General features: G+C 45.6%; 1 protein-coding gene across 1 annotated transcript; it reads left to right on the forward strand.

Annotated features, from left to right (window-relative positions):
- FAN1 (FANCD2 and FANCI associated nuclease 1) lies at positions 1 to 26457 on the forward strand. Its single transcript, XM_033166993.1, is given in 14 exon segments — positions 1 to 34; positions 37 to 198; positions 5530 to 5670; positions 7011 to 7206; positions 9470 to 9703; positions 11376 to 11507; positions 15167 to 15275; positions 16137 to 16256; positions 16455 to 16619; positions 19676 to 19844; positions 21971 to 22074; positions 23696 to 23890; positions 24749 to 24877; positions 26258 to 26457. Coding segments are annotated over 14 exon segments (2028 nt in total). The 3' UTR covers positions 26396 to 26457.
- Positions 26458 to 26696: the final 239 nt, after the last annotated feature.

The following is a 26696-nucleotide window of genomic DNA, read 5'->3' on the forward strand; positions in this document are numbered from 1 at the left end:
ATGAATTCTCAGAGTCCAAGCAGCAACATTTTAGAGATGGTCTCAATGGACTCAGCCGTGGAGAAGACCCAGGAGGGCAACCGTATTATCTTCAGAATTTTCTGATGGTCCTGCAGGCTGTGCTAGAGAATGAGGATGATCAGAGGCTGTTTGATGAGCAAGATTTGGACACCATTGCAAAGTTCTACCATCTCTCAGGTAGCTAATACAGTCAGGGGAAAAAGAAAGTACACCCTCTTTGAATTCTGTGGTTTTACATTTGAGGACACAATAACAATCATCTGTTCTTTAGCACAGTGTTTTTCAACCTTTTTTGGGCAAACAAAGGCACACTTGTTTCATGAAAAAAATCACGAGGCACACCACCATTAGAAAATGTTAAAAAAATTAACTCTGTGCCTATATTGACTATTTATAAAGTAATTCTCTTGAATTTTTCAATTTTTCCCACGGCACACCAGGCAACATCTCGCGGCACACTAGTGTGCCGCGGAACAGTGGTTGAAAAACACTGCTTTAGCAGGTCTTAAAATTAGGTAAATACAACCTCAGATGAACAACAACACATGACATATAACACCGTGTTATTATTTATTTAATTCTGGGCTAGATGGACAAAGAATCTTGCCTGGTCTAAGGCAGCTACCTGTCCGCCACCTTTGGGTAGTTGGAGGTTGCAGCAGCTAACCTCTGATGTAATATAGCGACAGATGATGACTATCCTCTTGGGTTGGGTTGCGGGGAGATGACTCCATGCACATAGATTATTAAACAATAATATTATACAGTGGTACCCCAGGTTACGTACTTAATCCATTCCGGGTTACAGTATGTAACCAAAAAGGACGTAACCCGAACAATTCGTCGAAAAACCCCGAAGAAAACCGAAAAACCCACTAAAAACGCTCTGCGCATGCACAAATCGCGCGCGCATCAGGTTGCGCTTCCGGGTTAGCTGAGTTCATAACCTGAAAAGTACGCAACCCGAAGCATACGTAACCTGAGGTACGACTGTACAACACTTTAAAAAGCACCTGCTGTTTTCTAAGCTCTGCACATTTGTTAAGTGTGAGGCAGTTCTTTCTCACAGGTTCACAATCTTAATAGGCAAAAGGAAGAGGAGGAAGGAGGAAGCCAGCACTGGGGCACCTGCAGTTTTTGAAATTAGCCAGGCACATTTTGCACCTGGCTATCAGTCATTTGCAACCAAGTGAAGATGCTTGGGTGCCAGAATGGCCCCTAACATCACCACAATCTGGCTGACTGGCACACAGCAATAGCACAAGTCAGATTTTAGCTGGAGCTGACAATATACACAATTCATTTTCAGCTTTGTAATCTTAACAACAAACAAACAAAAAAAAAAAACCTCAACCCAAACACACCCCTAAACAGGCACCTAAACATTCTGGGTTTAAGGGGCCATATGGCAAATAACTTTTATATCTCAGTTTCTAACACTGGACCTGCCCCTCCCTAGCTGATCGGTGGGGACAGGTTGGCCTCCCCACTTATCCTGATTTTTTTTTTTTTTTACTTGAGAGGGAAGAGGGGTGACCCTTCGTGCCCTGCACATCTAGTGGGATTTGGATTTAGGACAGTAAGCAGAGCACATGAATTTGCCAAGACAGTTTCTGTATGCAGAGATGTTAAGCTGCGCCGTTAGCTGAGCTCTTTGCATACCTTACATGCTCCCCAATTGGTTGCTTCTGCTAAGAGGCAGATACAATTTTGTACGCTCTATGAGCCTTGATGTGGGCTGATGATAAGAACCTGGGAAAGAGGCTGCACCAAGGCATGGTCACTCCACTTGAGCAATAATTTCTGCTTTGCAAAGTCTAGGCTACTGGGAAGCAGGGCTTCTGCGTGATCCACAAGGGACCTCTTTGAGCTACTGTATAGGAGAGTGAATTAATAATAATAATAATAATAATAATAATAATATAATAATAATAAGAATTATATTATTATACCCCACCCAGCTGACTGGGTTTCCCCAGCCACTCTGGCAGCTTCCAACAGAATGTTAAAATACATAATCTATTAAACATTAAAAGCTTCCCTAAACAGGGCTGCTTCAGATGTCCCTAAAAGTTGGTAGTTGGTTTTCTCTTTGACATCTGGTGGGAGGGTGTTTCCACAGGGCGGGTGCCACTACCGAGAAGGCCCTCTGCCTGGTTCCCTGTAACTTGGCTTCTCGTAGTGAGGGAACCACCAGAAGGCCCTTGGCACCTGGACCTCAGTGTCCGGGCAGAACGATGGGGGGGAGACGCTTCTTCAGGTATACTGGAACGAGGCTGTTTAGGGCTTTAAAGGTCAGCACCACACTTTGAATTGTGCTCGGAAACGTACTGGAGCCAATGTAGGTCTTCAAGACCGGTGTTATGTGGTCTCGGCGGCCGCTCCCAGTACCAGTCTAGCTGCCGCATTCTGGATTAGTTGTACCATAGTTTCTGGGTCACCTTCAAGGTAGCCCCACAATAGAGGCATTGCAGTAATCCAAGCGAGAGATACTAGATCATGCACCACTCTGGCGAGACAGTCCGCGGGCAGGTAGGGTCTCAGCCTATGAACCAGATGGAGCGGTAGACAGCTGCCCTGGACACAGAATTAACACTGTGCCTCCATGGACAGCTGTGAGTCCAAATGACTCCCAGGCTGCACACCTGCTCCTTTACGGGCACAGTTACCCATCAGGACCCAGGGAGTCCTCCACACCTGCCCACCTCCTGTCCCCCCAAAAACAGTACTTCTGTCTTGTCAGGATTCAACCTTAATCTGTTAGCCACCATCCATCCTCCAACCTCCTCCAGACACTCACACAGGACCTTCACTGGTTCTGATTTGAAAGAGAGGTAGAGCTGGGTATCATCTGCATACTGATGAACACCCAGCCCAAACCCCCTGATGATCTCTCCCAGCGGATGCATGTAGATGTTGAAAAGCATGGGGGAGAGGACAGAGGCACCCCACAAGTGAGAGCCCAGGAGTTTGAACACTCATCCCCCACCCCCACTTTCTGAACACTGCCTAGGAAGAAGGAAGCGGAACCACTGTATAACAGTGCCCACAGCTCCCAACCCCTCTAAACAGTCCAGAAAGATGTATGGTCGATGGTGTCAAAAAGCAAACTCAGTGCCAATATTACAGTAAAGCAAAACATCCTTTTCTAATTTGCGAAAGCAGCCTGCTGGAGCAGATTCTGCTCATCACGGGAGACCAAATGACTGAAGTTGCAATCAGGATACATGCTTACCTGACAGGAAGACATACCAAAAACATACCGAAAGTCCACCAAGCTTACAAGGATCAGGCCTGCTTCCCAAAGTGGTCATCCATGTGCCTCTAGGAAGACCACAACCTGGGAAGCTGTGTCTGAGTAGACTATTGGGCCATCTACACTCTATATTATCTATGCTGATTCTTTGTGACTCTCCAGGATTCCAACTGGGGTATTCCCCAGTCCTACCTGGAGATTTCAGGATTGAGCCCACAACCTTCTGCATTCCAAGCAAATCCGCTTTCACCCTACCTGCCCACAGACTGTCCTCACCAGAGTGGTGCATGCTCTAGTTATCTTCCTGGTTGGACTACTGCAATGTGCCTCTATGTGGGCTACCTTGAAGGTGACCCGGAACTGTAATTAATCCAGAATGCGGCAGCTAGACTGGTGACTGGGAGTGGCTGCTGGGACCACATAACACCAGTCCTGAGAGATCTGCATTGGCTCCCGTATGTTTCTGAGCACCAATTCAAAGTGTTGGTGCTGACCTTTAAAGCCCTAAACGGCCTCAGTCCCGAAGGAGCGTCTCCACCCCCATCGTTCTGCCCGGACACTGAGATCCAGCGCCGAGGCCTTCTGGCGGTTCCCTCACTGCGAGAAGCAAAAGCTACAGGGAACCAGGCAGAGGGCCTTCTTGGTAGTGGCACCCGCCCTGTGGAACACCCTCCCATCTCATGTCAAAGAGATAAACAACTACCTTACATTCAGAAGACATCTGAAGGCACCTCTGTTCAGGGAAGTTTTAATCTGTGACATTTTAATGTTATCCTAATATCTGTTGGAAGCTGCCCAGAGTAGCTGGGGAAACCCAGCCAGATGGGCTGGGTATAAATAAATCATTATTATTATTATTATTATTATTTATTAAAAATAGCAGGACATAATGTATATTAAATCTAAGTGTCTCCCGCACCTATCCACCACCACTGAAGGGAGAAGTAAGAAAGAGGGATGATGATCTGTAAAATCAGCATTATTTCTGGCTTTTTGACTTGGGAAGCATCAGAGGGAGAACACAAAGGATCCTCATCCCCACTGGGAAAATGACAACCTGGGCTTTGAGTATATTCTTCTCTTAGTAGAAGGTTGCATGAAATTCTCTTTATTGTGACACCCTGGGGTGGAGGGAAATGTTGGGGGAAAGTGAAGAAAGTTTAAGAAGCAGAAGGGGAAATGAATTAGTAGTCATTTACTGACTTAACCCCCCCCCCACGCAATCTCATATAAAACCAAGGAGCAGACAGATAAGAATGGCAAGATATAACAAAACCCCAGGTGTAAGTGGATAAAGCAACCTAAATAATCTCAGGGATGCGGAACAGAATGCAATGGCGGATTAGATCCTGAGCTCCCCCACCCCTTGCTGGTCAGTTGACAGATGGCATGGGCCTCCCACCTGTCAGTTACAGTGATGTCAGATGTCACATGACCTGACATGAAAGGCAATAATTGGGATCCAGATTCTTTCCTTTCTCCTTTTGAATCCTGGGCTGGAACCAGGAACCTCAGAGCGCACTTCTGGTTGTTGCTTTGCAAGCAGGGCTTAAATTGGGTGCCTTTTACATTTGGTGCCAGGTGCTGTCTCTGCTGGGATAGGCTCCTCTCAAAAGCTCCCATTCAGAAGTTCTGAGTGCAGCCAGTCAGGATCGGCAGTGATGCGATTCCCGCTTTCCGAACTCCTGAGCAGGGCCAATCCCAGTGCACTTTGCAGCCACCATTGTTCAGCATTTTTTTTTAAAGTCACATATAAAAAGAGTTGGGGATGAGTTTGGACTTTGATCAGGGCCAGCTGATGTGCTTTTGACAGCAAAGCTGCTGTGTGTCTTCCAAGTATTTTGCAGTGGGTGGTGTCTCCCCCTGGGGAAATGGAATTACCTAGAGGGGCACTAAGAGGCAAGTGGATGTTAGGGCAGTGGTGAAGCTGTAAATGACTACCAGAAGAAGAGCTAGTACCACTGCGTCAAGTTCATCTATTTTGTTGGATTAATTTAACTAAATAGTTTTGATTGGATTTTGACTAACTGTGCCATTGATTGTTTTGAATTTCATTGAGCTATATTATCTGTTCTGAATAATGCTTTCTATAGGGTAGGGTGGGAGGCATTGGGGATGAGTTTATGGAACTAAGGGGGCGGGAGCCTGAAAAGGTTTGCGAACCACTGGTGTAGACATAGATGCAATTCCAGACTTTGAAAGCACCTTTAGAATTTTCTCTGCCCTTCTCCTGGTTTATGATGCCACTGCAGCCAGTGCTCAGAAGTTATACGTCAGACTTTTCCAACGCAAGCTGAGTTGGATAAAAATGAACAAGATAGTATACTTGGAGATTGCTGAGGATCTCTCATCATACATCAACGAGCTTGTTGGAACAGGATTCTTGCAGTCAGGTATGTCTGTTAAAAGTTTGCATGACAGTTATGTGGAATAAAATAATGTGGTAGTTCCATTTCTGAACTGCACAACTACAGGTGGGTTTTTTTTGGTGGGGGTGGGAGTAGATAAAAAAGTAGCCCCATATGAAAAGGAAAAACAAAAGGAGAGGTAATAATGCTTTCCGTAAGATAGGAGTTTTGGGGGTTGTTTTAAACATGGGCAGCATTCAAAAAGTTGACCTCCCTGCATACACTCTGGAATGGTACAATCCAGGAAGATCTCAGCTACTCCGGCTCACTTGTAGAGATAGCGTAGGCCTGGGATGCTTTGTGCCTTCAGTTTTTGTACTGCAGGTGACTTGCAACTTACACACATTGAAATTGTGTGGCAAAAATAAAAAATAAAAAAATAGAAGGCAGTGGAAAGGGAACAGACATCTGGGGCGGGGGGAGAGACTTTGGCAATCTCACCCACCATTGAACCCAGGGTGTTTTTACTATATGCAATTTATGATCCCTGGAACATAACCCCTGTGTAAGTTGAAAGTTGCCTGTATTTTCTCTCCTTGATATTCCTCAGGGTCTTGTTACCTACCCCAAATCCTCAAGGTGGGAAGGACACGGACACAAGTAAATGTGAAATGCCCCTTTGCAGTTTGCTGGGTTTCAGCTTAAATTCTAGGCAGGAGACTCTGCATACTTTGTATGCATAGCATCTTGGGTTCAGTCCCTCATATCTCCCACTGAAGGATCAGATAGCTGGGGAGAGGGGTTTGAGTCATAGCTGTCAACCTTCCTTTTTCTTGCATTGGGAAACGGCGCTGGAATAAAGGAATTTCCTGCAAAAAAAGCGAAAGTCGACAGCTATGGTTTGAGTACAACAGTAGCCCTGAGGAGGAGGCAGATCTGCTCCCTGGTCCTTCCCATGTGGGATCTGCTAGCTTCAAAGCCTTCATCTCATGCCCTGCACACCAATTAGGTGCCTCTGCCACCAGACCTGAATGACTGGGCTACAGGCTCCTCAGAGGATCAGGAGAGACCTTTAAAACTTTCCCCAAAACAGCCCCTCCAGCTTGTACTCTGTCATTGTTAGCATCTCTTGATCGACTTATCCTTTGTAAATTAGTCTCTCCCTGCCCCTCCACCACAAATAGCTTTTTAAATTTGTGGTATTCATAGCACGGTTTATAATATGAGTGGTATGTGTGTAATAAGGCAGTAAAACCTCAGGCTTTAAGGATGTGTTGTAACGTACAAAATGTGTGGCATTCTTTGTAATTTCATGTAGCAAAGTACTTGGGTATCTATGGGGAGTCACTTGCATTATTCTTGCATTTTCCCCTGTGTACCTGCAGAGGCAGAATTAAAAGATCTGTCTGAGGCTCTTGACTTGCTTTCTGCCCCTGAACTGAAAACCTTAGCAAAGGTCTTCCACCTGCCAAACCCAAATGCACAGAAACAGCAGCTCTTGGAAGATTTCCTTCGGTTGTCTAAGCAGCGCTCAGTCTTCAACAGGAACCAAGCTGGCATTGGGAATGTGATTCTGAAAAGGTAACTTAACTTTTGAGTGCCTTCCCTGCTAAAATGAAGAAAAAAACCCATCAGAATTCTGCATCATGGCCACTCAGAAAAAGCTAGACTCTGCAACCTCAGTAAAAGATGCCAATTAACTACATTGCAAAACTTTCTCTTGTTAAAGACTGATAGATGAAAATATTGTCTTTTCAGTTGTTAGCAGAAAGTTTTGAGATTGATGCCCTAAGAAACAAGGAAATAAGCCCTTGACAAAGGCATTTTTGTCCATAATGCAGTTGGTTTATTGCAGAAATAAGGAGCCCATCCTTTCAAATGGCACCTGTGAGATATATCTCTTTCCTGCACTTCTGTTTTTGGTGCATTTTTCTTTCAAAAAAGAAAGGAATGATATTGCTTTCTCAGGAAGTTGAATTTTGTTCCCAACAGAGACAGGAAAACACACCAGTATTCTATGTCTCCATGATTTGCTCCTACACTTTTTTAAGCCTCTAGAGGATATTTGGTTTTTGCAGAGCCTCTGTTCTTTGCTTCAAGAAATGCTGTGCTTTCTGCTCCACTGTAATCCAGGTTTCAACAGCTGCTGTAAGCACAGCAGGCACCTTTCAGGAGACCCTCCTTTTTATAATTGACCCTTGAACTATGCACTGGTTTTTGAGCAGATGAATTACCCTGGTTGATGTGTGTGTGATTTTGGAGGAGCATCTCAGCACTTCAGCTGCATTGTTATATCTATTTTTGCAGGTGGTGGGTGAAGAACGTAAAGCTAAGGGAAATTATATTCCTGAGCTGATGTTGTTTAAACATATTCATTTCGCTTTCATACACATAAAAAGGGTAAACATAAATGAAATGGATCTTTCTAATTGAAAATTACAAGAAATCAGTATCAATGATGCATGGATAAGGTCATTGCAATACAATGGTACAAGGAGCAAAATAGATGATAGTGCATTTAACCAAGAGCTGTTAGTCATAAATTGCCATGTGTTTGAGGAAATATAATTTTTTTGTTACATGCAAATTCAGTGAAACGGTACCATAGATCACCAAATCTGTCTGTTTGGTTTCCTTTTCTTAGCGCTTTCACCTTGTGTGTTAATTTTTTGCATCAAAGCAGCAAACCAAATTCTTGATAATGTATGTGTAGTAAATTTAGATGTGATGTGTTCCAGTGCCTTGCTAAAGTTAGCCCAGCAGCTTCCATGATTTGAGATTATAATGTTGTTGCTGAGTAAAGTTTGCAGAGCTGTTTGGTTTAGGAAAAGGACCACCTTCAATCCAAAGAACCTGTTTGCAAGGAGCATGCAGTAACTGTTCTAGCAGCATGGGAACAGGGAAATGACTCAAAAAATAGATAGTTAACTTGGTCCAGTTTCAGTTGGCGTGAAGGCTTAAGGGATCAGGCAGTGGCTTCATAGAAATAGGGGAGGAGGAGGGACCTGAGAGAGAGAAGGTTGTCCTGTGTCACTTGGCATTTCCCAACCTTGGTGCCTTCTGGATAATTTGGACTGCAACTCAACATTGTCCATTCCTGTTGCCTGGGTCTGATGTTCATCTAGTGGGCACCAGGTTGAAGATGGCTGATGTTAGAATTCTTGGAAGGAGTTCACAGACCTCAGGGGCCACGGAGGGAAGGGAGGAGTCACTTGAGAAGGCAGGAGAACATGGACATTTGGAGTCACAGAATTGTAGAGTTGGGTGTGTACCCCACAGGTCATCTAGTGCAGCCCCTGCAATCCCATGGAGAATGTGATGATGGTGGTGATGTTCTGTTTTGTCTACAAGTCTTTTTCAACCCTGTAAGAGGCACTAACATTTTGGAAAGTGCTTACTTCCTTTTACCCTTCTGTATGCTTTGTGATAAATAGATTTACACCCACATCCACACTCACCCTCCCGTCACTGAAATTAGAAAAAAGCATCCTATTGCAAGCAGACAAGGTGTGCTGTTTACTGGGTTGCAGATGGTGAGTGTGTGGGGTCCAGGACAGTGTCTCTCATCTGCAGATGGGCCCATAGGCCCAGAACAGTTGGCAACCGCTGGGCTAAGCTGTGAATATCCCCAGCAGCCTAGTCTGCCAGAGACACAGTTGAAAAAAAAAGGTTTTTAAGAATCTCAGCCTTACTAAAGAGTCGGCCCCATTGGACACCGTGGGACATAATTCTAAGCAAGCGTTGGACCATGTGTCTCTTAGAAGACCTGAGGGTGTTTAGTTCATGTTGACTTTCCTTTTCTTTTTCCTTGTTGTTGTTACTGCTGCTGCTGCATACTCCTCAGAGCAAAAGATGTGGCTGGCAGATCCGTCAGGGTTCGAAAAGTTCCCCGAACAGTCTTTTCACGGGTGCTGCTGCTCTTTTCCCTGACTGACCCAGTGGAGGATGAAGAAGCTGGAAGTGGCGGCCAAGGACAACTTTCCACAGTCCTCATGGTGAACATGGGGCGCATGATCTTCCCCAGTTACACGGTCAACAGGAAAACCCAGATATTCCAGGATCGGGATGATTTCATCCGGTAGGGAGGCATCCAGAAGGCCTGGGATACTGTCCCCCCCCCTTCTTGCTGTAGTTTTTTTCTTCTTCTTACTTTTTACACGTAAGGGCACAGAAGGAGCCCTGCTGGACAAGGCCAGAGACCCACCTAATCCAGTGTCCTGTTCTCATAGTGGCCAACCAGGTCCCTGCAAGCAGGACCTGAGGGCAACACACTCTTCCCACCTGAAATTCTGCACACCTTTGATTTTTAACCTCTGTGAAAGCTGTTATATATTTTGTTAGTTTTTGTATAGTAATGCCATGCAGTGGCTTCTGGTCTTATTATTGTTGACATGTTTCTCATGAATTGCTATGTTTGCTTTATGGTGAGTTTAAAATGTTACAATGTTCATATAATCAAGCTGAGTTGTTGTTTTTTTGGATTGCCCAGGAAGAGTGCTCTGCTGCTCGGATCCTGCTTGCAGATTTCCCACCGTGAGAACAGGATGCTGGACTAGATGGGCCATTGACATGATCCATGTGTTGATATATTATGTTTTGAAATGGTTTGGTATTTGATTGTTCTGACAGTGATGCAAATTAAAAAGCCACATGCAAATTTAAACATTAAATATTTGAAACCCACGGTATGTGGAAAAGGAAAGAACGTTCATATGTTGAGGTCCACTTACCCAATTCATCTGTCTTGATATAAATATAGACCCTAAACTTGGAGTGGGTAACCTGTGGACCTCTGGAAAAAAGATTTGGGGACTCAGCTCACAGGTTTGAGAGTTATGACATGATGCCATGATTCCACATTTAAGAAATTCTGTTCTAATTGGGATTTGGCAGGTGGTAAAAAAGGTAAAGGTAAAGGACCCCGACAGTTAAGTTCAGTCGCGAACGACTCTGGGGTTGCAGCACTCATCTCGCTTTACAGGCCGAGGGAGCCGACATTTGTCCGCAGACAGTTTTTCTGGGTCATGTGGCCAGCATGACAAAGCCACTTCTGGCAAACCAGAGCAGCGCACGGAAACGCCGTTTACCTTCCTGCCGGAGCGGTACCTATTTATCTACTTGCAATTTGACGTGCTTTCGAACTGCTAGGTTGGCAGGAGCTGGGATCGAGCAACGGGAGCTCACCCTGTCACGGGGATTCAAACCGCCGACCTTCTGATCGGCAGGCCCTAGGCTCAGTGGTTTAGACCACAGCGCCACTCGTGTCCCTTGGCAGGTGGTACTTTTACCATAATTGTAGGCAGTCTTCCCCAACCTGGCGCTCTCTAGATGCAGATCAGGCTGTGTCAGCTAGGTCTGATGGAAGTTGCTTCCTAAAGCACCTGAAGGGCACCTGGCTGGGGAAGGTGGATTTTACAGATCTTAGTTGGGTGGCTGTTCTTATGGTGGTACATCATTCTGTAACTTTGAGGAATTACCGGGCTGAATGCTTTTCTAATTCGATTGTTGGCTTCTGCTTTATTGTTAAGTAGGTGTTTTAAAACTATCTTTTAAAATCTGTTGTATGAATTTGCTTAATAATGCTATTGTGAGGCACCTTGGAAGAAAGGTTTCATCTCTAAAAGCTGGGATATAAATCTATTGCATAAACAAATGCTACGTCATCATCTGTTCTGGTGGCCTTCATATAGAAATAATTGCTTTAAATAATATTTATTTATTTATTTATTTATTTATTTCTTATTTATTAGGTATGCCAGTGCTGCGTACTTGTCAAATGACATTTCTGTGGCTGTGACTCAGGGGAACTGGAAGGAGGCACACAGACTCTATGAGGTGGCCAAAGAAATCTGGCAGGAGTTGAGGAAACACTTTTCTTTGCGGTATGAAGGCTGAGTGGAGCAGGAGGAGGCGAGGGGGGTGATCTGCAGGGAACACATGCGTGGGCAAGTTGTACTCAAAAAAATGGAGGGGGGGCTGAAACAAAGTGTGATCTCATTCCTGGTGTATTATTATTATTATTATTATTATTATTATTATTATTATTATTAATGTCCCACCTTTCTGCCAGAAGCAGGACTCAAGGTGCCCCCCCCCCAATTAATCATGGCTAAAACACCAAAAGTTCAAAACATATAAAATACAGTTTAAAAAGTCATTAAACTGTAATAGCATTTAAAAGATGTAAAAATAGCACAGCACTATTAAAAGCCCTTTCCTTAAAAACAGTCATTTCACCAAAGCTTGCAGGAATAACGCAGTCTTCACCTGATGGAGGAAGGACAACAAGTAGCTTCTCCAGGAAAGGCGTTCCAGAGTCTAGGAGCAGCCACTGAGAAGTCCCTCTTCCCATGTCTGTGCCTGGGAGGGAGGTGGGACTGAGAAAAGGGCCTCGTCTGAATAGCTGGGCAGCTTCATGTGGGAGAAGACAGTCCTTCAGATAGCCTGAGCCTAAGCCATAAGGGCTTTATAGGTCATAAGCAGCACTTTGAATTGTTCCCAGAAACAGCCAGTGGAGAGCTGCTCTACCGAGGGAGTCCTGTGCTCCCCAGAAGCAGCCCTGCTCCACAGTTGGGCTGCAGCTCCTTGGGACAGCTGGAATTTCTGAGGACCTCTCAAAGGCAGCCCCATGTGTTACAGAAATCCAAATGGAATGTAGCTAAGGTGAGTGTCACTGTGGACAGATCAGGCATCTCCAGGAATAGATGTCCTGGTACAGTGGCTTTAACTGTGCAAAGGCAATCCTGGCCACTGCAGAGACCTGGCCATCCAGGATCAGGGCTGAATCCAGGGCAGGTGTAGCCTGCCTTTGGCAAGTGGCTCATGTTCTCTGCTATAAATAAACCAGAGACTGTTTTGTTTGCAGCTTTGGTATTCTAGGAAGCGTTGATCATCAAGGTTTATTTGTTACAGTTCCATGTTTTTATTCCTCAGCTCTGCAGAGGTGAATTGGGAAGTGGGTTTTCATTTTTCCCTGAAAAAGAGCTTGCAGGCGAATTTATTCTTGACAGTAAAACTCTTGAATAGCTTAGGGTATTATTCCTGGCCAGGAATTCAAGAGAATAATAAAGGGCCTCATTTTACAGTTCATAGTTCATAGTTTAAAAGATTCCTTTGAGAAGGCTAACATCTATTGTGGCATAAGCTTTCTTCAGTACACTGGCGAGTCTTTGTTGTCATGAGATTTGGCCATGTGGGAGGCCTTTTGCAAGACCTCTTTACCCTGTGCATATGGGAACCAGCCTCATGTTGACTCTTCTGCTTCCAAAAGGATTCTGTAGAGTTACAGTGAACTGCACTGGATATTTGGCTGACTGCCTTCAAAATGTAGTCCAGCCTTCCTTCCATGTTACTTTTATGCTGAACACAGACAACTCTTTTATTTTAGATTCAGGTAGGTAGCCATGTTGGTATGATGCAGTCAAAATAAATTAAAAAATTAAAAAATTGTCCAGTAGCACCTTAGAGACCAACTAAGTTTGTTCTTGGTATAAGCTTTTGTGTGCATGCACACTTCTTCACTGGCGGAGGAAGCTGCTTGGCTGCCCAAGGCGGTGAACCCGGGGGCACCTGGGGGCGTGGTTTCGCTCCGTGGACGGGCCGCGGGGCAGCCTTGCTCCACAGCTTGCTCAGGGCCCGCCAGTGGCACATGCTGCCCCGGCACTGTAGTGTGTGCCGCTGGCAGGCAGGCTGCGGGGTGGGGCGGCCTTGCTCCACGGCTTGCTTGCAGGCCGCCGAGCAGGTTTGGAGCGGGCTGCGGGGCAAGGCTGCCTTGTTCTGGGTTGCTTGCTCGGGGGTTTGCCGGCAGCACGCGCTGCTCCGTGGTGGGCATGCGCAGCGTCACGACACTGCGAGTGGATGCTGCAGAGCAGCGAACCCCGGGCAAGCAGTCAGCACGCGCCTTTTGCCGGGCGGGGGCGGCAAGTGTCACCCCACACCCAGAATGGCCTCTGCCACTGCACTTCTTCAGTTATCTGAAGAAGTGTGTATGCACATGAAAGCTTATACCCAGAACAAACTTAGTTGGTCTCTAAGGTGCTACTGGACAATTTTTTCATGTCTTTTATTTTAGAGAGCTGAAGGCCGTATGCCTCTGGATCCCAGTTGCAGGTGATTGCGGTGGGCGGTGGGTGCTGCTGTTGCACTCAGGTTCTGCTTGCTGGTTTCCCATAATGGGTCTTTGGTTGGCCACTGTAAGAACAGGTTGGGGCCCCTTCGTTCTGATCCAGCAGGGCTCAGATAATTGTTTGTTGTATGCACCCTCATCTCACATCTGTTTCCACCCAGTATCTTCTCCCCCTGCCCGTGCTGGACTTCATAGTGAACCAACCTATTTGATCTGGGATGACTGGCTGCAGGAAGCTGCCTTAGCCCAAGCCAGACCAGTGTTGCATCATGCTCCCTTTTGTCTGTGCTACTGGCAGTGGCTCCCTGGGGCTTCTGATGGGACGTTTTCAGCCTGACCTGGAGATGCCTGGGATTGAACCTGGCATCTTCTGTTTAAAATGAATGCTCTTACCATTAAGCCAGTGGTTCTCAAAATATTGTCGTCGGGTCACACTTTCAGAATAAAAAATTGCTCAGATCACACCAATTTTTTTTTATTGATAAGTAGTACATTGGAAAACGAAACGACTCCTGGCAGTGCTTGATTTGTAGCATAGAACACTCCTGCTTTACAATATGATCACGGGATATTCAGAAAATATATAACAGTGCAGCTATGTAAGAACATGAATCCTTCCCAAATTATAAAAAGCCTCTTACATATGTACCTTAACTCAGTGAGAGGTGTGTGAGAGTTTGCTTTTGCTAGGTAATCTCATTTGTATTAGGTCTAATTTGAGACAAACAAACTCTTGTCTCCTCACCACCACAAAGAAGTCTTTCTCTTTTCTGATCTTTCATATTTGTGTTCACAACAATATGTCATAGAGAACTATGGAAGAATAGCCAAGGCTCTTGAAGAGAGGCATGGATACTGTTTCTGGTTTTATATCCAAAAAGAGTCCAGTGGCATGCTACACACTGAAATGTTTAAGTGTTTCTTCAATTGTCCCTGAATCTTGCCGCCACACATGCCATCCTGTCCTGCCACACCCGTTGAGAACCACTGCACTAAGCTATAACCCCTTCCTAGAAACACGGAAGCCTGTGCTGTACTGTGCCAGGCTGTTGGCCTATCTAGATCAGTAATGCCTATACTCTAGGCAGGATTTCAGGCAGGGGTCTTTCCCATCTCCACCTGGAGATGGCAGGGATTGAACCTGGGCCAGCCCTCTGCCTACCACCGAGCTGTGACTCCCTCCTGACATAGCAATAGGAGGGATACCTGTGCATTGCAGGAAATGGTGGCTGTCTTACAGCTTTTGCTTCTCCCAAGCAATTGCCCATCTCCAGCCTTTTTCATAGAATTGTAGAGTTGGAAGGGACCCAAGGGGTCATCTATTAAAACCCCATGCAGTACAGGAATTGCAGCTGGAGTGGGTAGTTCTATGGCAAAGACTTCCTGTGTGTTTCGTCCCCCCCCCATCCTTTACAGGTACCATGCAGCCCTCCCAGAATACTTGAGGCGTTTCACCGTTGGGTGGGTGTACACACGAATCTTCTCCCAGGGTGTTGAGATCTTGCAGAGACTGCATATGTATAAGGTAAACAACAACAACAACAACAACAAAATAATAATAATATATATATTACCTGCCTTTCACCAGCAGGTCCCAGTTACAGCAATTAAAAAATCCAGAATTAAAAATGATGTATTACATTCACAAGGAATAGTGTGGGCCCTGGAAACGCATGTCTCAGATGTCAAAAGGCCAGGGCAAAGAGGTGTGTCTTCATCATTCTCGAAAAACTGTGTGGTGAAGAAGCCAGGCACAATGCGTGTATTGGGGCCAGGGAATGCCGGACAACAAGCACTTCTGTAACAAAGTCATCAAGCCAACTGGAAGTGCTGAGAGGTATATGTTCAGGGTATGTGGCCAAAAGGGCACTATCCATGTCAATGGGCTTGGTTGAAACCCTGAAGTACAAACAAGAAACTGCTTAACACTCAGGCAACTTTTGTTGCAGGGCCACTTGTCACATTTTACTACTAAGCATTTCTGTATTGCAGCTTAAAGTCTTTCAAGTGCTTCACACACTTTTCCTTGCCATAATCCTTACAACAGACCCTGTAAGATAGGCCTCTATTACTTGTGTGCACCCATAATGCAGATATAGAAAGCTGGCTTTCCAGCTTGCCCCAGAGCCACCTAGAGAGTTCATGGCAGAGGCAAGGAGCGAGATAGGAGTTTCCCAATTCACAGCACGGTCCAGGAATGGCCAATGTGGCCCCCTCCAGATGTTGCTGGATATCTTAGGCTCGCATCGTCTTTTGACCATTGACCATTCTGACCAGGGCTGGTGAGATCTGGGAGCTCCATTGTGGTTTGAAGGCCACAGGTCAGCTATCCCTTAGTTACCAAACTACACACATTTTTTGACCGTTGGCCTCGTGTCTGTCCTAGGAGGCAGTGGAACAGCTTCAGGATCTTTTGGCCCAAGACGTTTATTGTTCTGACAGTCGAGGACGGTGGTGGGATCGTCTGGCTCTTAACTTGCACCAGCACTTGAAAGACACAGAGGAGGTAAATGCACCCATCTCTGCCCCCTTTGCATCTTGCTTGGAAGGGGGATGTCTTCTCTCCTTGCTCTCCCACAAGCACCTTCCACCTGGCTGTCAGGCCTGGATGGGGCAACTTGTGCTTGAGGACATCCACCTGCCTCTCTTGGTTTGGTGGGGGGTCTGTTTGCTGACCTCTCTGCAATGCTTGCTTGTCTGCTAGGCCATCAGGTGCATCAGGAAAGGTCTCCAGGACCCATTTGTTCGCACGGGCCATCGACTCTCCCTGTCCCAGCGAGCCCAGAGGATGAAAAATTCCTCAGCATGTAAGAAGATAGTGCATCTCCTCCAAGATCTGCCGCTTCTTTCCGTGGAAGATGTTGCCCATGTGAGTAGCTATTGGATGTCTGGAGAAGCCTCTCTCTTGTGGTCTGGTGTACATTTATAAATTGGGAATGTGGAAAGGTGCCAGACTTTTTTCTTTTTTGTCTTGGCTTCTAAAATGGTTCACACCCAGTTCACACATAATGCTAATCCATGGTTTGTTTGGCTAAAGGTGGTGAGTTTTTACATGTGAACCCAGCAGGTGTCAGGGACTGGCAGGGCACTGAGGAGTGGGTGGCAGAAGCTGTGGTGCCAGAGACTGACCCAGGGGAAGGGGGCAGTGGTTTATGGGGTTTGTGCCTGCTGCGAGGCAGGAGCCAGGGCTGAAGGCAGGGAAAGAGTCTGAGCAGGAGGAGCGAGAGGAGGGGGTGCAGGATGCAGGGCAGGAACCAGACCTCAAGGAAGGGGTCCCCCCCATCCCCTCCACCACGGTCCCTCAGGACCAGGAGGGGCTTGAAGCGATAGGCACAGCAGCAACTTCTGTGTAGAAGTCATAGGTTGCTTGTGTGCGCCCCATTAGATGAAGGTTCTACAGTTTGGGTGAAGACTGTTGCTCCAACAGTCCAGTTCAGAGCAGAAGCTGGGGGAGGGGATGCCAGCTACTTGGTCTCCAGAAGTGTGTGTGTGTGTGTGTGTGTGTGTGTGTGTGTGTGTGTGTTCTAAACAACTTAGGAGCTGCCCTAAGTGCAAGCTTCGTCAATAAATAGTTAAACTACCAGCTGTTTGTCCTCCTTGCACTGGGTATGTTAAGGACAGCAGGCTAACCATGGTTTGTTTTCTGGCAACAGGCCACAGTGTCAAGCCATGGTTTGTTGGTGGCCTTAACTGTGGTTGGACATTATGTCCAAATCCAGCAGCCTTGCTTAACTGGTTTGTTGAGCTACTCCACCCTGGATGTTCGCCAAGCTTTGACAAAACAAGCTGTGGCTTGTTGGCCTATCTGCCGCTGGTTGTAGAAACTGATTAGAACAAACTAGGTGTTCACATTCTGTGTTGACCGTTATTGTCACAATGCACGGTGGTAGCAATTCTTTGATGCAAACATGATCCCAGAGGAAGTGTTTTTGTGATAACTCAGTGGTAGCACCTGCTCTTTGCATGCAAAAGGTTCCCAGTTCAACCCCTCGTGTGCCTGCAGTTAGAAAAAGAGTCTCTCTGGGAAGGTGGGTTAGTAAATAGTCTGAGTTGGTATAAACCAGCTGGATATATTGAGTTTTACTAAAACCAGGAGCTCAGGTCAGAGACAGATCAGCAGCTTCTCATGCAGAAGTCCCAGACGTAGTCCTCAGTGCTGCCAGTTAGAACAATCTCAGATCGCAGGTGATGGGAAATACCTTTTTCCCTTGGTGAGCCACTTCAGCTGATTGACACAGTGGGCATGTGCCAGCTGATCAGTCACAGTCCAAACCATTAATAAACTGCTGGCCTGTTTTTAGGAAGCTGGATTTTGTGGCTGAGGTGCACAATTGGGGCCTCCTATCTATATGTACGGAACTGCAGCAAGCGCCCCAAAGGTGCCATTCTGTGCCCTGCAGTGACTCCACTAAAGTCAGAATTAGAGAAGCAGATCTGACAGCATCAAAGCAGCTTCAGGTGTTTGCGGGGTCTGTTCAGACAGTATTGTTATTAAAACCTGGAAAAATGTGCTGTCCTGCATATGACCTGTGTGGTCTTGGGTGTGCATTATTGCACACTTGTCTACATGAATGATTGTGATGCATTTTGCAGATTGCATTTTAAATTGTTGTTCTTTTTGAAGCAATTCTAGCCATCCTTTTTCTGTACTCCTCTGTTTATCCTCACTGCCTACCATCCTTACACTTCTCAAAATGATGCTTTAGTTGCTGCTTTCTTGAACATGTTTTGCCCAGCTGCATTCTTTCTCAGAGCACCAGCCTCTTGCGTCTTGCCATGTCTCATTTAATACGCTTCAGAGGTGTATGTTCCCTTCCGTGCCGTTCTCCTCCTTTGCCGTCCCCACCTGAGAGCTGCTTCAGCAGCAGTATGGGGCTTCCTTCCTACGTGTTCAATGAGACGTGCAATGTGAGAACAAATTTCCAGTCCTGACAGCAGCCCCATTTGTCAGTCCCCAAAATGAGTCAAATGGCTGACAAGGAGACAGCACTTAAGCACTGGGTGGTCTTATTTTTAGCTTGTCACTTAGCTGGTGTTAGCAAAGTTTAAGTAGCAGCCCTTCCCTCTCACCCCCACTTCTCTCTCATTATAATTTAGAGTTCTGTAAGGGAGAAAACATTGCAGTGCACAGTGTTCTTGTCCAGGGTGCCAGCCAGTCAGCAGGGCCCAATGGCAGCATACTCCATTCCTCTGCTCTCCTCTCCCCCACTGCCTGGTCACCCAACAATCTGTTGCTACTGAGCATGCTCAGTATTTATTGGGCTAGTTTTGGATTTTTACCACTTTGCAGTTTTTTCTTTTCTCTAAAGGTTCTTTGTCATTCTGCAAACTTTGGACGACTTCTCCCAAGGCTGGTGCTATTCCCTCTTTTCTGTAGGGAGTATATATAGGATAATAATAGATTTCTGCACTTTGGCTCATTGTTTTTTATATAAAAGATTTTTATATTCAACAAATATGAACAAAACATTGTTTCCCCCAGTCACCCCTCCCCCAGGAACAGAAGATTGATGTATCATATTTTGGCATAAGCCTGTATGCAAATTGACTGATTATTTTTCATCAGGATGTGAAATCCAGCCTTTCCCATCTGCCCCCCTGACTGTTTTCTATCCAATGGTCCTCTCTCAGTATACTATTAGTACACACCCTTCACCCCAAGGTCTGTGTATAGTGATATGATTTAAGTGCATATGATTTAATTTGCTCCTTCTCCTTCTTGACCCCCCCCCCTCTCCATGGGGCCTGTGTAAAGTTTTCACCATTTCCCACTTGCCCTATTCACTTTCTGCAGTCTCTGTTTGTTTATTTTGAACATACTTTTAAACCACGCTCTCACAGAAAATGTATCATGGTGGTACATTGGGTAAAAGCATGGTGTTGTAGCAGTAAAAGTAAAAACATCAGTAGTTTTGATTTCCTCAGGTTACCATCAAAGGAAAGCTGTGCCCACAGACCGGAATGGGGAAGTCCATGTTTATCATGGAGGACGTCGGTGGCGAAGACCCGGGAGAAGACCTTGAGCCTTCCACTGTGGTGTGCTCTGTCGAGGAGCTGGCATTAGCCCACTATAAGCAGCATGGCTTTGATCAAGGTAAAGGCTGGCCGTTGCTAATAGAAAGCCATCAGTCAGCACTCAGCCCCTCCCTCCCAATGCTCTGTCACACTGCCATGTGACCAAGAAGCAGCCAGGGTGGCCTTTGCGACTGTCCCAGAAATTCCAGCGGGTGCAGAACGCTGCAGCCGAGGCTCCTCACGGGGACCTTGCCATGGGAGCATATTCATCCAGTGCTTTACCAGCTGCATTGGCTCCCGGTGGAGTACCGAGTCAGGTTCAAGGTGCTGGTTCTGACCTTTAAAGCCCTATGCGGATTAGGACCCTCGTACTTATGGGACTGCCTCTCCTGGTATGCCCCACAGAGGACCTTAAGGTCCACAAATAACAATAGTTTTTTATCCTCCAGATTATCCTCCACAAGGGCCAGGGCTTTTTCAGTGTTAGCTCCGACCTGGTGGAATACTCTGTCTCATGAGACTAGGGCCCTGCGGGACCTGACCTCCTTCTGAAGGGCCTGTAAGACAGAGTTATTCTGCCTGGCCTTTAATGTAGCCTGAGCCCTGCGTCACATTCCTCTCAACCTCCCTTGCCTTAAGTTTCTTCCATAGTAACAGAGTAGGGTGCTTTCTTATCAGTCTGAAGAGTCATAAATTACAATTCCTGCATTTCTTCCTCCAGCAACACCAAACAATGTACTGACATGACCGCAAACACAAATCAAATAACCACTCCTTCAGCCAGTAGCCAAACAATCCCACACTTCCCAACACTCGCCTCTTCTCATTAATCAGGAGAGGGCAGAAAAAAGCAAAGGTGGGAAATGAGTGTAACATAAAAGAGTCTGCCCCCCTCCTCCCCCCATTCAAGTCTGTTGCAGGGATTTTCCCTCAAGATGCTAAAATCACATTTAAACTCCTTAAGAAATTCCAGTTCTTACATGACTGCTGATTGAGTTGCAGCCTCTGTTGCATATCTTATCCAGAGAGCGCCTCTTCGTTTTATCTAATTTAGTCAAATTGAAGGAGGAGTCTTCCCATGCTTCATGGCGGTTATGGAGGCTTGTTCTTTGGCAGGGGACTTTCTCCCACCATCTCCCTTCCGCCTCTCAAGGAAGCAGCCGTGCGCTCAAACAACACCTGCGGGTGCTTCAGTCTCCCCGATTCCTCCTGGGGAGGTCACATTCGACTGGAGAAGGATTGTGACTGACATTTAATGATAATAAAAATTGAAGAGCTTCTTTTAGTCTTTTTGGGTGGAGGAAGGTGAATGTGAGAGGTCTGGGAATGAAGAATGAGGAAACATTGCCTAGCAGATGGACACTAATAGAGCCCAAAGTTATCCTGGAGTGTATACTTCCAACATTTTTGAATAATTGTTATAAATCATAATATACATAATTCGCAGAGAACTGGAACTTTCCTTTTTTTATAAAAAAAACAAACTTCTTTTATATCTTACTTATGACTTCTTCCTCTCCCCCCCCACCCCAAGTTCCTTATCTTATATCAAGGAAGATACACACAGGAAGGTAATGGATTGAAGATAGAGGACAGAGAGGATCTCCCAGGGTGAGAGGCTGGGGGAAGACTTAGTAATTTCCTTTCCCCCCTTCTTTTCCTTCTTTATTCTGTTCCTTTACCCATCTCCCCTCCCCAGTGTATTTTTATAGTATCTTATGTGAAAACCTTCAATAAAAATTGATTACACAAAACCTTATTGTGTCCAGTGTGACAAAAGACATTCTTCAGAGCATGTGAGGATAATCCCAGGTCTCATTATCTCAAAAGGGAGGGCATGACAACCAAGACTTACCGGTATGTCTTGTTACAGGTGGGTAGCCGTGTTGGTCTGCCATAGTCGAAACAAAATCTAAGGTGCTACTGGAAAGAATTTCCTATTTTGTTTTGGTATGTCTTGGTTATCATTAATCACCACATAATTATCTCTGCCAACGGGAGTGTCGGCATTTGACAACTGGTCAGTCATCTTTCCTCCCAGAAGTCCCCATCATTGCCGATTTTCAAATCATTTTGAGTTGTACTCTGTGCATCTTTGAGCTTTGTGTTAGTGATAAACTGGGTGTGAGAGGTGGCGATTTTTGGTTGGCAGCTTAAATATCCTGCAGTGGCTTTCATGATTGTGATGCTGTGATAATTCCTCAGGGATTCATGGCGAAGGATCTACGTTCAGCACCCTCTACAGCCTCTTGATGTGGGATATTCTCTTCATGGACGGCATCCCTGATGTCTTCAGGAATCCTTACCAGGTATGTTTGTTTGTTTTTAAAGTGCTTTTTATTCTTGTAGATGATGATTGAAAAGGATATTCAAAACAGCTTCTTTTAAAGTTGCAGAATTCTCCCAGAGAAACGCCTCAAAAACAACTTTGGGGATTTTGCTGCAGAATACACAGCTTTGTGCACGATGGATTTGGCATTTGCTGGCTGTTTTTGGCCTTGAGTTGCATCTTCATCATTCTCTTTAAAATAACTATAAGGAAGAGGCAATTATGGGAACGCATTGGCCAAGCAGGGGCCACAGAATTGTGATGGCTAATTTGCACAACAGCTTGCAAAAAATAAAAATAAAAATCATTTTTATCCTTCACTCCCTCTCTCTTTAGTTACATACATCTTTCCCTTGTTTGATCCTCAAAACAGTCCTGTGAGGTAGGCAGGATAGGGGTCAGAGATAGGAACCCGCCCAAGGTCAAGAGGGTGGAGAAGTTCCTCTGTGAGAAATGAACCTGAGTAAGGGGAGACAGAGTGGAGGGGTCTAGGTTCAAGCTTCGTGTGCAGGAAATGGATAGAGAAGTTTTACTCCCATCTCTTATCACGTTGCACCTTGTGTTTATCTAATGAAGCTGAAAGGTTGGAGATTAAGGACCAAGAATGTCTGCTCAAAATGTGTAGTTAACCTGTGGAATTTGCCGCCCGCCCCCCCCCCTTAGAAGGCAGCTTTAATGCTCACATTCAAGGAAGGTCATGCTTCATTCTTTTATTGGTGGGTTATTTGAAAATGAGACTGCAGTTTTAATATTGAATTTTTAAATTAGTATTTTAATCTGTTATTTTAAATTGATTGTGTTATGTTTTTGCTGGAATTTTAATTAGTGTTAGCCGCCCTGAGCCCGGTTTTTGGCTGGGAAGGGCGGGGTATAAATAAAAACTTATTATTATTATTATTATTATTATTATTATTATTATTAAGGCTGTGGCTGTAGCAGGGGCTGCCACATACTAGCCAGGGTGGCTCTCAGCTGCATCCAAGATGAGAGGCAGAGCTGGGAAGCAACAGCACAAGTGGGCTATTGCCATCCTGTGCTTTTGGGGGGGGGATTTCTTGAATTTTATAACAATTAATGATACAAATCTCATTCATCATGGTATTTACAATTATTCTCCCTCCCCTCCTCTGGACTTCCCTCAATTCTCCCAAGTTATTTAGTTTTATTTATCGTATCTTGCTTTTCTTACACAAAAATAAAATGCCTTATTTGGTGGTGGCTCTTTGCATGTGGACCTCTCTCCCAAACTGAGATGTGTCTGGTCCCATCTCTTCATAGTTTTAGGTTAAGATGCATATTTTCTGTGGGTGTTTGCAGAGGAGAGACCTGGCTGGATATATGGATTAGTTGCTGCTGCTATCAGAAAATCATTAGGAGTTGTTGTTGTTGTATATTTTAAGGACTGTGTTACTTTATGGATTGCCTTATTTCACTTAGTAGGAGGACAGTGTATTAAGTATCCAAATAAGCACGCAAGTGGTAGTTTAGGGCCTCTCGGCCTTTTACTGCACCCTGGCAACTTAAGATGGTTTGTGTTGCCAGCCTCTTTCTTGCAGGGTGAGGTGAGGGACTGGGCCACACTGACAGTCTGTTTCCTGCAGACTTCCCCCCTGGATCTGTACACTGACAGCTTCTATGAGAACCGGAGGGAGGCCATTGAATCCAGGCTCCACTTACTGCATGAGGCTTCGCCTGAAACCCTGGAAAAGTGGATTGCGGATGTCTGGAATGCTCAGGAGGGCAAAGCAGCAGCGTTAATCAGCTGGGACCGATTCTCTTCCCTCCAGCAGGCCCAGGTAGGCGTCAAAGGCCCTTAGAGCTGCCCTGACTCATTTTGGGCTTGTTCCCTTCTTACAGGAAAAGGGGAGGTGTCCATTTTGCTTGACAGTTTCATCTGAGGTGTATGAGTTACAAAATAATGTTTTTGAATTGCTCTGAACTTAAGGCTAGAAAGCAAGCAAGCAAAGCCCAACTGGCATGGCGTGGCAGGAAACCCTTCTGGAGGACGGCGGGGGGGGGGGCCCTGCCTGAGGAGTTTTGTACTAGTGGATTTGGGCAAGCCATTAATAATGTGGCAATATGAATCTATGGAAGTCTTATCAGTGTTCACATCAAGGAATATGTAATTGGTGGATGAATCGTTAGAATTGCACTTAGGAGCTCCTTGCCTGTCGAAAATCAGGCAGGCACCTTCACTGCACTCTTCAGCGCCCGAATAAAATTTATGAAATTAAACAACAAAATAAAACAAATGAGGTTGTTGCATGTCAATTAGTGCTCATTACCGTACAATTACAATCATTATACATGCTGCTTCACAGACACACATCCATTTGCTCATTGCTCATTCATCCACTCTGTTCTTCCGCCCCCTCCCAGCCTCCCCACGGGAGGAGATGATCTTTGTGGGGGTTGCAGTGCACAGGGAGGGGTGATCCCTTCTCGTCAGCACCCTCTTGGCAGCAGTAAGGTTTCTTAAAATTCTTCCCATTGTGCCAAGCCTTAAAAACACACACACACACACACAAAAACCCCACTTATCATTGGAGAGTGAAGTTGGGGGCAGAGGGGCTCATGAGCCAGAGGTTCCCATCCCACCTTCTAGCCCCTTGCAGTTTGGGAGAAGGGAGAAAAAGTGGTCTTTCTTTTTGTAGCACCTGGCGTGTTGCTTTGGGGGTCCTTTCCTGAGTGGTGTTTGCCGACAGCTGAGCAGAGATCTGCGTCACTGCAGGGGCGGCCTCCCTGATCTCGTCGTTTGGAGAACGGAAGATCACCATTTTAAGGTTTGACCCCTGCTGCATTGTTAAAAGTTGCAGTATACAGGCCAGAGATGTGATGTATGAGAGTGCCCAACAGGTGGAGCCAAATAAAATGCCCCCCATCTTGCAGTCATCAGTGTAAATGATTTCTGAGCAGTTTATAGCAGAAATGAGGCTAAGCAGCAGTTCTGCCTGGGGTTCTGAGCATCGACTGCCTCAGGCTAGCTGGAAGGTGGCTGGAGCCAGGCTGGAGTGTTTTATCGTTGAGCATGAGCTGCTTTGGAGCAAGTGGCAGCTCCTGAATGAGGAGGGAGCAGCGTTAGGCTGGAGCAGAACCTTTTCAGTGGTTGCCCCAATGTTGTGGAACTACTTGCTCCTCAGAGAGGTTCGGCAGGCACAATTCCCTTGGCAGGTGTTTTTTTTTAGTGTTGTACCATGTTCTTAGGTTTGTTTCTTTGAAATTTTATTGATTCTGTGGTCTTACATTGTATACTATTATGGGTAACACTAGTAGTTGATTAGATATCAAACATTATTCTCTGGATGAACCTGCAAGTCTTGAATAAAAATCCTCAAATGATTTTGCATCCTGTTGGTTTTCCCCCCCCCTGCTAAACAAACTTAAAGATCCCAAGAATCCTCCCCCCCCCCAAAAAAAAGTGTTTTGCAGGTTGCAAAACTTGTGCACCTTTAGGAATGCACACTTGTTTTTATTTTTCCCTTGTGGGAAGAACAAAAGACACATACTATGAAACTGGCTTAATTTCATCTGAATTTTTCAGTGAAGTCCACTGATTCAAAACACAGGTCCAAGTTGGACTGCTTGGATATCTATCACCTGCAACAATTCAATGTTACAAAAAATAAATGTGAAACATGTCAGGTAATTGAGTTCTGCATCCCATCCCCTTTTGCCACCCTTTTCTCTGCACAAAACACAAATAAGGAAACCATGTCGTCATTTTTCCGGATGGGTGATGGCTGCAAAAGATTACATCAGAATCAGCCTTCTGCTAAAAGTGTTTGTAAGAGCCACTATCTTTGCTTTCCTCTGGTTGGAGCCCACAGGCCAGCTGGCTTGCGCTCATTTGCTTCAATGGTTTTGCAACCAGCACATTTCCCAGCTTGGCTCTGGGTTGATTTTGCACTGGCTGCAAACCTTTGCATCTTGCAACTTCTGTTTAGGATGGAAATGTAACTACAAAGAGTTGGAAGGCTCTCACTAGGGACCTAGAGATTAACATGGCAGATTTCATGCGTGTGAAAGGCTGAGGGCAGGGCTTGGGGTCAAAAGGATGTAAAAAACCAAATGGATGCAAACCCTTAGTCCTCTTTCACCCCACTCCCTGAAAGTGGTTCTTTGAAACCTACTGAGAAACTTCTCTTTCTCTCTCAACCTTTCAGCTGGTGGAAGTCAAAGGCCCCAATGATCGCCTTTCTCACAAGCAGATGATATGGCTTGCTGAGTTGCAGAAGCTGGGTGCAGCAGTGGAAGTTTGCCATGTGGTTGCAAGTGGATCTAAAAGTAAACGCTTGAGCTGAGACTCTATTGTGGTTGCTGGGCTCTGGGCCAGAGTAACAAAATAAAAGCTTGACACATTTCAGAGAGTTTTCGTTCCTTTAGCGTGCAGCTGCTAAGACAACACATACTCAGATGTCATTCTGAGAAAGGATGTGACTTTTCATTTTCATGGAAATCCTCTGAATTACCGGTAAGTTAACTTCTACACCCTTTCTTGTACATAGCAGCCCTAGCTGATTCTCCTTCTTCCAACAGCTTAGAAATCAAGCATTGCCTCAGCTAAACCTGGCAGCTGCCTGCTGTCTCATGCTATGAGGAATG

This window comes from Lacerta agilis, chromosome 13 (assembly GCF_009819535.1).
Source record: "Lacerta agilis isolate rLacAgi1 chromosome 13, rLacAgi1.pri, whole genome shotgun sequence".
NCBI classification, from domain to species: Eukaryota; Metazoa; Chordata; class Lepidosauria; order Squamata; family Lacertidae; genus Lacerta; species Lacerta agilis.